This window comes from Corythoichthys intestinalis, chromosome 3, assembly GCF_030265065.1.
Source record: "Corythoichthys intestinalis isolate RoL2023-P3 chromosome 3, ASM3026506v1, whole genome shotgun sequence".
NCBI classification, from domain to species: Eukaryota; Metazoa; Chordata; class Actinopteri; order Syngnathiformes; family Syngnathidae; genus Corythoichthys; species Corythoichthys intestinalis.
In genome coordinates, this window is record NC_080397.1 from 55,349,738 (window position 1) to 55,362,215 (window position 12,478).

General features: G+C 40.7%; 1 protein-coding gene across 5 annotated transcripts in view; it reads left to right on the top strand.

The window, feature by feature from the left end:
• LOC130912987 (mitochondrial import receptor subunit TOM70-like) overlaps positions 1–12,478 on the top strand; it is a 112,114-nt gene that overhangs the window by 37,552 nt on the left and 62,084 nt on the right. For 4 of the 5 annotated variants that reach the window (XM_057831209.1, XM_057831206.1, XM_057831207.1 and 1 more), the window contains 2 exons: positions 3,818–3,865; positions 10,270–10,489. In XM_057831209.1, the coding sequence (XP_057687192.1) occupies positions 3,818–3,865; positions 10,270–10,489 (268 nt within the window). The remainder of the gene's footprint in view (positions 1–3,817; positions 3,866–10,269; positions 10,490–12,478) is intronic. The other variant, XM_057831208.1, reaches the window with a different exon arrangement.

A 12,478-nucleotide genomic window follows, 5' to 3' on the forward strand; every position in this document is an offset into this window, starting at 1 on the left:
AAACTGCTCAATGCTTGTTGAGCAATTCCTTGGCGGTCCACTAGGGGCGCTCGGGAGTGGCGGTGAGGGTAAAGTGCGCACAAGTTGTCTAGAGAAGAAGCTCCAAGTGGGTTGAAAAAATAAAAAAAGCTCCGTGAGAACGGTGGAGGAAAAAATGAGAAAAATATTGCTACAAATCACACATGGGGACACACTTTAGATTTTACACCAACAAGAAAGGAAGTAAGGTGAACAAGGACTTTGCTGTATGCAAGAATTGTCTAAGAAAAATAAGTTTCACTGGGAGCTGGTGACGTGGTAGACACCGGAGTTTGTGAGCTTCGCTTTCATCACTTGAGGTGAGAAAGTTTTGCAATGTAATTGACTTTTTAATTTACATGTATTATTTTGATGACATTTGGTGTTGAATGATATAAAATAAACCAGGACCCTAAACTGGATGAAAATGAATATCAAACAAGCCCACATGAATTTACCGATTTATTTGAGAACCAATTTCCATCTAGTTTACTACACTGTTATTACTGTCATTTTGATACAATAAGCTATAAAAATGGTTTGAATAGGTTCCAAGATATATAAAGTGATGTGCATGATAATTAATGTAGCCTACATATTAAAAATAGGTAATTATTGATGTAGCCTACATATTAAAAATAGGTAATTATTTAATTTTTCATTTCTATACATTCAATTCATATTTTTTTAAATTCAATACTTCCAACACAAAAAAAATCAGGATTTCAACTCAAACACTATGAAGTAGCTAATATTTAATATTTTGTTGTTTTTAAGGTGAGGAAGACTGACTGAGCAAGTCTGACATCTTAAATGCTGAAGCAGATAGCGGAAGTGCTCAAACCAAGCAACCAAGGTCATATACGAAGAAAAGACCCAACAATTTTATCATTGCCCCACTCCAAGCTCAACTGCTGACACCTACGGCACTTTTAATTTATTTATTTATTTATTTAAAGATTTAAAACTTTAAAGAAATTAAGGGTGCCATTCTTCATGATCTTTCCAAGCGATATCAGTGGTCGTGGTTGGTTTCCTCTATATGTGCAGGGGCACAATTTGCAGTAGATTTATATTTTACAGCAATGTTACACAGAAAAGGTGTCACTGTTTAATAAATGACTTAAACAGTATTTTTTCTATTTTTAAATACTTTTTTTTTTCTTTTTTCGTTTCAACAGTTGTATCGTAGAATGTCATGTATCCAATTTCTGACCAATATATAGATAATCGCTGTATCGTGATATAATCGTTATCGTGAGCCTTGTATCGCGAATCGTATCGTATCGTGAGGTGCCCTGAGGTTCCCACTCCTAATATATATATATACTGGACTGTCTCAGAAAATTAGAATACACAATATTCTAATTTTCTGAGACAGTCCTGTACATTAATCCACCATTTAAAGCAGGGGTGTCCAAACTTTTTGCAAAGGGGACCAGATTTGGCGTGGTAAAAATGTGGGGGGCCGACCTTGGCTGACGTCCTTTACATAGAACAATATACAGGACTGTCTCAGAAAATTAGAATATTGTGTATTCTAATTTTCTGAGACAGTCCAGTATATATATATATATATATATATATATATATATATATATATATATATATATATATATATATATATATATATATATATATATATATACTGTACATCCAGTTGACGATAGCACCAACATACAGGACTGGCTCATAAAATTGGAATACACAATATTCTAATTTCCTGAGACAGTCCATATATATATATATATATATATATATTTGTCATTATTTATTTATTTTTTTTCAAAATGCATTTTTCCATCCAGAGTGAGGGGGCACACTTTAAATATATTAAAGTGATATAGGCGTCTTTGAGTGAACTTCGAGTACAATTCAAGTATCTTGAGGCCGGGCTGAGTGTCCTCTTTTTGGAAATCAAAATATGGTCACCCTAATACATATATATATTATATAGTCACTCATTCACTTTTATGAATTATTAGACGGCATTCTTGGGGACAAGAGCAGCATCCTCCCACTATTTGCGTTTGACAACGCAGCACCTCAGCGCGGTCTTCGGGACGCAACGAGGAATGGACCGAGAGTAAATATCATGTGCAGCTAATGCCGCTAGGTAAAAAAACCTAGTGATGGGACGAAATGGGCCGAGGTTCCGAGGCTTGTGTCGAGTAATGGGAGGGGCGTTTCCACGAAGCTTGCAGCGAGGCGCGCGTCATTTCGGCAAAACCTGGAAATGATGACGTGGGAAGCCTCCCCGGCCGGCTGAATCTTGTGAGCGCTTCGGAAGTGATCCGACGTTTGGCGCGCATTGCAAAAACGGTACAGACTAAGTAAAAATTGGTCGCAAAATGCAATGGCGACCGCCTGTTATTTCACATTTTGTGGATTTCGGGCTCCTGTACTTGTTCCATCTATGCGCAACAGCGCAACCAGTGCAAGCTTTTTTCGAGCCTTGTCCTTTGCTTGCGATGGAACCTGCACGTAAAAAAGCGATCATCCCCTGTATGGGAACATTTTGATTTGATTGCTTTCAATAAGGAAAACTACTTTAATATAAATGTGAGTGTGTGTGTGTACCAATCTGAACCAAACATCAACAGAATGAAAAATCCATTAGTGTACTGGGAGGCATAAAGAATACCCACCCAAATTTATATAAACTGGCACTCACATTTCTCTGCACCCCAGCTTCATCTGTGCCTTGTGAAAGAATATTTTCTAAAGCTGGTGAAATATTGTCCAAAAAAAGAAACCGTTGAAAGCCTGTGGAAAAGCTATTATTTCTCAACGAAAATGAATAACAAATTAGCCTTACCACTTGTTGTATTTTGTTCACACACTGAATTACTAACATAAGCACATTCATATCTTTGTCATAATCAAATAACCATTGAATTCTTAACAATGTTGACCTCTTGGGCTTCTAGACCACTTGATGGCGCCATAGAGTAAATGAAGCACCATGAAGCTTTGCTACATGTGCAAACCAATTGGCTGCAAAGCTCCATTGCTTCATGAGGCTTCATTTGGCCATCACTAAAAAAAACAATAATACCTGGCTGCGGCCGTCAGCCGCTACAAACAGTGTCAAGTTGCTAGTTGCTGCAAACATACGGCTATGGTAGAGATCACATATATTTAGACTAGATTTGAAATGACAGACTTTCCCACACTAGTAAACAGGCGCCATCTTAAAGCAGACTTCACTAGAAGGCTCTGTTGTAGAGAACCTAATTACTTTTTATTTAAAATACCCCTAAATCGGCAAAATCTTGACTTGAATCTATCTTTAAATGATGAAACGGTTTTAAAACTTTCACATGTCGAAAGTAGACATGAGGGAAATTATGGAATAACGGGCGCAATTTTAACAACTTTAACAGTTGATTCACAAAATTAAATTACCGTAATTGAATGTAGTTTAAAGCATTAATGTGAAGTAATTTCTTCACATGCCAAATAGGGTCACAAGTAAAGTAATTAAACATTGTCCAACAAATTAAGCATGAAAAAATAATTTATATGTTGTATATTTGACAAAATAATCGCGTTTCCGAAGTTCGAACCTGAAAGGGGACGAACCCGGAAGTGATACGTCACACCGGGAACGCGATGGCACCTCCATAGATACGGCCGCCATACAAAGCCCTTCAAACAATGATTCAAACAGCGATATAAGCGATAGATCAAGGGCAAGGGAGGAGATCCAAGTTTTTGAAGAGTTGGAGGAAGAAGAGGAGATTGGAATTTCATGTTATTAGCCAGACGCTAATCATGATACAAACAATGTGCCTAGACTTCCTGACATGGAATGGATACAAGACCCATCGAGATTACAACATTGGTAAGATATAGGCTGCTATTATTTTCCTTATTTGAAGATGCAGATATTTGCTCATAATTTTATGTTTTTGTCTATCTGATGACATTGTTAAAAAAATAATAATCAGACTTCAAGTTCATTTTGGCAGATCCGGCAGCTCTCGTGCATATAAAATAATAATATAAAAACGTTGGGGGGAAAGAATACAAAAACACATCTAAATGACATGCGTACACTCTACTGGTGAACTCCCATATTACAACTAAATAAAATCCACTATATCACAGTCGCCACTTTATTGTGGGAACAATAAGAAAACAAAGTGGCGTCTAATGGCGTGCGGAAACGTAGTTTTTTCACACAAGCGAACAGATTACATAGCACCACTTCAGTGTTGTCCCGAGACTACATTTCCCATGATTCACTGCGTGGCCTGGGCGCTCGCTGATTCGCTGCCAGACATTAAAAGCAACACTTGTCACCTGTCAGCGGCTCTCGCGAAGCATGCCATAAACTAGAAGGCTTCAAAACGATCACCGTGAAAGAAACGGCGGAACCGTACAAATGTAATGCAATGCTTGAAGCATGAAGGTGGATATACATAATACAAATACAGATATATAAAAAAATAAACAAACTCACCAGCGGTGTATGTCTCTTACTGCAACGTGACCGTGAATTACCGCGACACCGACCCGCTTGAGTGCACATCCACACCCCTTTCCCGATTGACAGTGGATTAACCCTTTTTGGACAAGATCGTAGATGACGCACAATTTAAACACGCTTAACCTAGCGAACGCAACAACAGCTATGATCGGGGATAGCCTCGGCTAACGTCGCTAGCTTATACTGTTCATTCCACAACAGTTGGCAGCTCTGCTTTGACAAAGTCATCAGTCATCTATCCAAAAATCACACTTTTTGGCAAATCCTTGATCAAAGGGAGACCGGTTAAGGAAGCAGGCATCTTCCAAGTGTTTGCAGCAGAGAACACTACTCGATGATGGCATGAAATTCATTCGCTTCGTGCGAACGAAAGATGTCCATTTACGTGCCCTGCTATCCTTTGGCCACTCATACAACTTTTCGTTTGAGTGAAAACAAAACATCACCACACACCGCCGTGGCATCTTACCGAGAAGCAATGCAACAAACAATACTTTTCTATGGTGGACTTCCCTGGCATGTCTAGGTGTGACGTAATTTCCGAAGATTGCCGAAGAAAAGCATTTTCGTTGTCAAGGGCGTTGCTATGGGTTAAACAAAGAATCTGGAAGGGTTGCGTTAAAAAAAATAATGAAAATATGCTTATGATTGTTTAGCCATTGATATTATTCAAAAACATGGTTGGCCAACCTTAGTTCACATTTGGCCTTTAAAGCTGCTGACACAGAATGGGGACTTGAGTATTTTATTTACTGTTTTGAACTGTTAACTTGATACTGAAATAGTCCTTTTTTTATTCAAGCCTGAGAGGATTTTTGTTCAATTTTTGAAATAAATACACAAAACATTTTTAAAAAAAGAATGTGGGGAGGGGCATCAATAATCGATTTAAATCGGAGTCCCGTAATCGTAATCAAATCGTTAGTTGCCCAAAGATTCCCACCTCTAGTGATCACACAAATCGCAACCACGCATCGCATTACAGCATTTCCTTCTTCTCATAAGACCTCGCAAATATAACATGAAATTGCGGGAGGGTTTAGGGCTTGGGCCTGCAAATCAAGTTAATTGACCGGCACGGATCGGGTCGGGCTGGATTTTTTTAAGTCCGATCTAACCTCTGCTCTGAAGATGTTCAAAGGACATACATATTCATACAGTCAATGGGACTAAACATACAATCATCCTCCTTCATGTGGTAATGCACAATAAATTATTTCTTACAGTTAACGTACCAAATCTTATTTTACTGTCCTGACAGCAGGCTTTATTTCTTTTCATGGACATGAGTAAACTGGCATATTGACGCATTCACAAATCACGCGATCTGTAATTCGCTGTCAACAGACCATGAGTCGCGCTCTACTCGCTGAAGCGGTGTCGGATTTCGCAGTGAGGGTGGATTTTAATCCCTCATAACTCCGCATGATTATCGCGCATTCCTCCTCCGTGACGTAAGGTGCCAGTGCCATCGTCACAAGTAGTGTTTGACTCTGGTCTCCGCCCCCTTTTATGTGAACGCGAAGTAACTCTGACTGGGTTGACATAGGTTCGACTAATCAACCTCATAATCGGCGTCGTAGCACCGATTGACCACAAACTAGATAACCAGATTTTGTCAACTCCGGTTACCCGCTGGTAAGCAGGATTACTTCTGGGCAGGTTGAACTCCGTTCGCAGTATAGGCCACAGACCTTTTTAATTGTTTTGGAGACCTGTGGCCTATACTACGAAGCCGGTTTTCTGGCTTAGCAGGGTAACTTTGAGAGTAACTTTATCACGTGCGACGTAAGTTCGCGGCTATGCGAGACTACGAAAGGTGGATATGTTGGAACGGAGAAGTGTTGCCATGGCAACACAAGCCACACGCCAAACCTGGTCGTGTCAGAGTTAGATCTTGCTTAACATCAGGATTCCAATTAACCACGCTCTATTTAAACAGCACTCTTCCGCGGACGTGTCCTCCTGACAATGACAGTGTACTTGGACGACCCATACGACATTGGCGCGCGGATTGTGAGGGGCTCTCTCCGGAGGGCACGGGTATTTCGGGACCGCCAGAATCCGCTGGCGTACCCGGACGATGTACTCCACGAAAGATATAGATTTTCAGCTGAGGGACTACGTTACCTGTGCCAGCTGATCGAGTCGGACATAACTAATGTAACCCGCCGAAGTCAGGCCCTCACAACCGCGCAGATTGTGTGCCTGTCCGTGCGCTCTTTCGCCAGGGACAATATATGCATTCCATCGGTGATGCTGAATATCTATGTAAGAACACTGTATGCGGTGCGATTTGGAGTGGGGTATGGAAACGGTTCAAATTGATTGTTGAAATCGCTGAATGTAAACGAATGCGGAGCTTTGCTCTCATACAAGAAATATATTTCACGAATTTTTCCAGTGTTATTTCGTTGTGTAAATGCATTTATAATAATCATAGAAATATGTAGACTATTTAAACATTGAGAAAACTTGCGTTTTTTCTGCCAACTCGAAGAGATTAAAATGTCAAATCCACTGACAGGACAGACGCACAAATATAACAGATGTAAATGTTTATTGTATACAGGACTGTCTCAGATAATTAGAATATTGTGATAAAGTTCTTTACTTTCTGTAATGCAATTAAAAAAACAAAAATGTCATACATTCTGGATTCATTACACATCAACTGAACTATTTCAAGCCTTTTATTATTTTAATATTGCTGATTTTGGCTTACAGCTTAAGAAAACTAAAAAATCCTATCTCAAAATATTAGAATATCATGAAAAAGTATACAAGTAGGCTATTCAACTAATCACCTGAATCATCTAATTAACTCGAAACACCTGCGAGGGTTTCTTGAGCCTTAAAAACACTCAGCTTGGTTCAGTAAACTAAATCACAAGTATGGGGAAGACTGCTGATCTGACTGCTGTCCAGAGGACCATCATTGATACCCTCCATCAGGAGGGTAAGACACAAAAAGAAATTTCTCAAAGAGCAGGCTGTTCACAGAGTGCAGTTTCAAAGCATATCCACAAAAAGTCTGTTGGAAGGGAAAAATGTGGCCGGAAACGCTGCACAACCAAGAGAGATGACCGCAGCCTTAACAAAGTTGTGAAGAAGAGCCGCTTCCAGAATTTGGGGGAGCTTCAAAGACAGTGGGCTGAAGCTGGAGTCCAGGTATCAAAAGCCACAGTTCACAGACGTGTCCGGGAAATGGGCTACAATAGCCGTATTCCCATGGTCAAGCCACTTCTGAACTCAAGACAACGGAAGAAGCGTCTGACTTGGGCTATGGAGAAGAAGCACTGGACAGTTGCAGAGTGGTCCAAAGTCCTCTTTTCAGACGAAAGCAAGTTTTGCATTTCATTTGGAAGTCAAGGCGCCAGAGTCTGGAGAAAGGCTGGAGAGGAGCAAAATCCAAGTTGCTTGAAATCCAGTGTGAAGTTCCCACAGTCAGCAATGGTTTGGGGAGCCATGTCAGCTGCTGGTGTTGGTCCACTGTGTTTCATCAAGTCCAGAGTAAATGCAACTGTGTACCAAGAGATTTTAGAGCACTACATGCTTCCATCTGCTGAAAAGCTCTATGGAGATGAGGATTTCATTTTCCAGCATGATCTGGCACCTGCCCACAGTGCCAAAACCACCAGTAACTGGTGCACTGACCATGGCATCACTGTCCTTGATTGGCCTGCTAATTCCCCTGACCTGAACCCCATCGAGAATTTGTGGGGTATAGTTAAGAAGAAGATGAAAGACAGCATACCTACAAATACAAATGAGCTGAAGGCCGCTATCGAAGCATCCTGGGCATCAATAACACCTCAGCAATGCCACAGGCTGATTGCCTCCATGCCACGCCGGATTGATGCAGTAATCCGTGCAAAAGGATTCCCAACCAAGTACTGAGTGCATCAATGGACATTTTCAAATGTTTGATTTAGTTTTGCTGTTATAAAATTATTTTTTTACTTGGTCTGAGGAAGTATTCTAATTTTTTGATATAAGATTTTTGAGGTTTCTTAAGCTGTAAGCCAAATTCAGCAATATTAAAATAATAAAAGGCTTGAAATAGTTCAGTTGATGTGTAATGAATCCAGAATGTATGACATTTTTGTTTTTTTAATTGCATTACAGAAAGTAAAGAACTTTATCACAATATTCTAATTATCTGAGACAGTCCTGTATGCATCTTACAGTCTTGTTTAACTGTGAAAATTCGTTACAAAAGACAGGCTTTAGTTTACGCAACAACGCATGGCATCCCCGCAGGCTCGGGCTTGCAAATCAAATTAATTGATCGGGCCGGGTCGGGCTGCATTTTTCTAGACCCAAACTAAAATAAAAAGGACATACATATTCATACAGTCAATGGGACTAAACATACTATCATCCTGCTTCATGTGGTGATGCGCGATAAATTATTTCTTACAGTTTACGTACCAAATCTTATTTTATTGTCCTGACTGCAGGCTTTATTTCTTTTCATGGACATAAGTAAACTGGCATATTGACGCATTCACAAATCACACGATCTGTAAATTCGTTGCCAACAGACCCGTTGCGCTCTACTCGCCGAAGCGGTGTTGGATTTCGCGGTGAGGGTGGATTTTAATTCCTCATAACTCCGCATGATTATCGCGCATTCCTCCTCCGTGAAGTAAGGTGCCCGTGCCATCGTTACTAGTAGTCTTTGACTCTGGTCTCCGCCCCCTTTTATGTGAACGCGCAGTAACTCTGACTGGGTTGACACAGGTTCGACTAATCAACCTCATAATCAGCGTCGTAGCACCGATTGACCACAAACTGGACAACCAGGTTTTGTCAACTCCGGTTACCCGCTGGTAAAGGCTGGATTACTTCTGGGGATGTTGAACTCCGTTCGTAGTATAGGCCACTGTTTAGTGTGCGTGTGCTCAACTACATCCAAGTGAACTGGTGAGTCTGAATTTTTTCCATCCGTTGTTAGCGGATTAGCCACCATGCTAACTTACACTACCTTATGGGTTCATGCGATTTTTGTCTGTTGGTGCTTTATTATTGTATTTTGTTATGTTAGCATGCTAATGCTAACAAGTGAATACTATTGCATTTTCATGTCTTGGTGCTTTGTTATTGTGTATTTCAATGTTAGCATGATAATGCTAAAATGCTAATGCTAACATGCTAATGCTAATATGTGAATAGTATTGCTTTTTTGTAACTGGGTTGGTTGGTTCATGCAGGCCAGGTGGTCCTACCCTGCCTTGGGACCACTGCAACATACGGATGGCGAGCTAGAACTTGAGCCAGGAGCCTGACGATCCTTTTTCCTTGTCTTCAACACAAGACAGGGTCTCGTAGGAGGCTCTGCAGCCCGTTTTTCTCTCCCCACGACTCAAGTCAAGCACTTCAAATACCCATTCAACTTGTGATGATTCAAGCAGCGCTAATGGACACCCACCTTGTATCTCCATAAAACTGAAGGCATTCGTTCATGCTGTTTGTCACTTACGAACGTCGGGGTGGGGAAAGCAAAGTTTTTTTTCCCTCTCTCTCCGTTGATCAACTTTAAATTGTGTACACAGTCAGATTTCGGAAATATGTCTCTGTATCACATTTCTTTAATAAACTTTTCATTCAATCAAAAAAAAATTGTGATTATTCATTGCCGCTGCCATCCAGTAGCCGAACAGGATCTTCCTGATATGCCCACTATTTTGTCACCTCAGTGGTGCTCTTAACAACACGGCTCATACTTGTTACAAAAACATTTCTCCCAACAGTCACCACCTGAGTTCGGGCTACCTGAAAGCCAAGCACTATATGGATGAGGAGAACTACGATAAAATCATCAGCGAATGCACTAAGGAGGTGGACTCAGAGGGCCGCTACATGGCTGAGGCGCTGCTCCTGCGCGCCACCTTTCACCTGTTGACTCGCGACAACGAGGCCGCTGAGGGCGACTTGAACCGCATCATCAATATGCAGGAAGCCAACGTCAAGGTACACTTGCTAATAGCACCGGATCCCATGGATGGATGAATGGTTGTAATATCAGGAAACTTAAGGATGTTGGCATGTACAGGGTTGGGAGTGAGCTGGGTTGCCGTCAGCTTTCACTATCGATGCCCTGATTACCGTAAATTCGGCACTACAGAGCGCACCTAGAGCTTCACTATCCAAAATTTGAGAAAAAAAAATTGCACTAAGTTATAAGCCGCAGGTCTCCGTGTTTTAATATGAGGTTTTCTGTGTAGAAATACTGTTCACTGAAAGATTTCAATGACCAAAAATCTCTAATTCAAATTAAATCATGTCAAGTGGCATCCTTCTCCTTAATATGCTATGTTCTTGTCATTCATATGCAGCCAATTGGTGTCGTACTGTTTTTGTCCATACTGTTTTTTTTTTGTTTTTTTTTTATAGCCAGCCTGAAACCATGCAAGGCAAATTTTATTTATATAGCACAATTCAACACAAGGCAATTCAAAGTGCTTTACATCACATGAAGATCATAAAAATCACATTTACAGTGCCTGTGACACAAAAAAAGCATGTTTATTTCATAATACACGCGGTTATTTTATGCTCCTGAATAGGGATGTCCCGATCCAGATTTTTGCACTTCCGATCCGATACTGATACTGGCTGATACCAATACCGGCCAATCTGAGCACATATTAAAGTTATTTAGCCTCCTTAAGTAGTTGTCAGACTCATGTTGAAAACTGTTTTAGTACTCTTGATAACAACTACCCAGCTGAATTAGGCGAGTTTGAATAACACACAATGGTTGGTAACAAGAAGCTGACCTTTTTATTCAGTGATAAACACAAAACATTATAAATAACAAACAGAAATGGCATATTCAGTCAGTAAAACGTGCAAATAATATTGTAAACTGTCTCAAAAACGCAAAACACAGAAACAACCTCAGTGGAAAATAAACTGTTAACTCAGCATCAGTTCTCTGCTCTTGAACAACTGTACCAAGGCTTTTAAAAAATCAGTGCAAATAATACCATTTTAAACCAAAAATGGCTTCTACTCTCCAATCTTCTCCACACTTTGTTGCTCCATCTCCATCTATTCTTCACAGTCCCTTCAGCTGTTTGCCCTGGATGCAGTCCCAGCATGATGGGGAGATTTTTTTTTTGGACAAAGACAAGCATTTCAAGATGCTCAGGTGACAGCTGACATTTTTACCGGTTAACTTTAAATTTGCATTGCAGTCATAATGTAGGAGATGCCACGGAGGTAAATTGGGAGATGGTAATGCCTGTGTGCTGAAGGTGTGCCGTAAAATGCGGACCGGATTTTAGGGAAACCAAAGCAAAAAACTGGAATGGATTATGTAAATCGGTGCGCTGGGAAACCCGGACTGGAATTCACAAAAAAAACTGGATCAGGGGTCTGGATCGGAATATTTCCGTGTCGGCCGACCCGATACCGATGCGCATTTTTTTGCGCATATCGGCAGTCCATCCGAGCCAAATAACGGATCGAGACAACCCTAGTCCTGAATGAAATGGACCGCTTGGATGTGTGTGGAAGCGATCGCTATATTTATTTAGTTTTTTGAACCCCGCGCCACGAAAATGAGTGACTTCCGGCAACAGTCTCAAGTTGAGAAAGAGGGCGCTGTGACGTGTACGGTAGAAGGAGTCCTCTTCACTATACAGCCGTACTGTTGTATGAGAAGGACTAAGGATTCGGCTGATTTTGCGGATTAATACGTTTATTTTTCGCATCACGCCAGCCAAACGGCTGCAGAAAACTCTTGGTGTACGAGGGAGAAACGTGTGCGCCTTTTTGGGGTTTCAAAAGGTTCCCATTCATCGGTGGATATTGGCCAAAACAAGCCCTACTACTGTTGGACCATGGGACTTACAAGGAAGTGAGTAAAGATCGTTTTCTGTATTATGTCAAATACTGGGATCATTTTAATATGTAGGTGGCTTGCATTTTATCGGTTAGGCTATAGGCTACTCG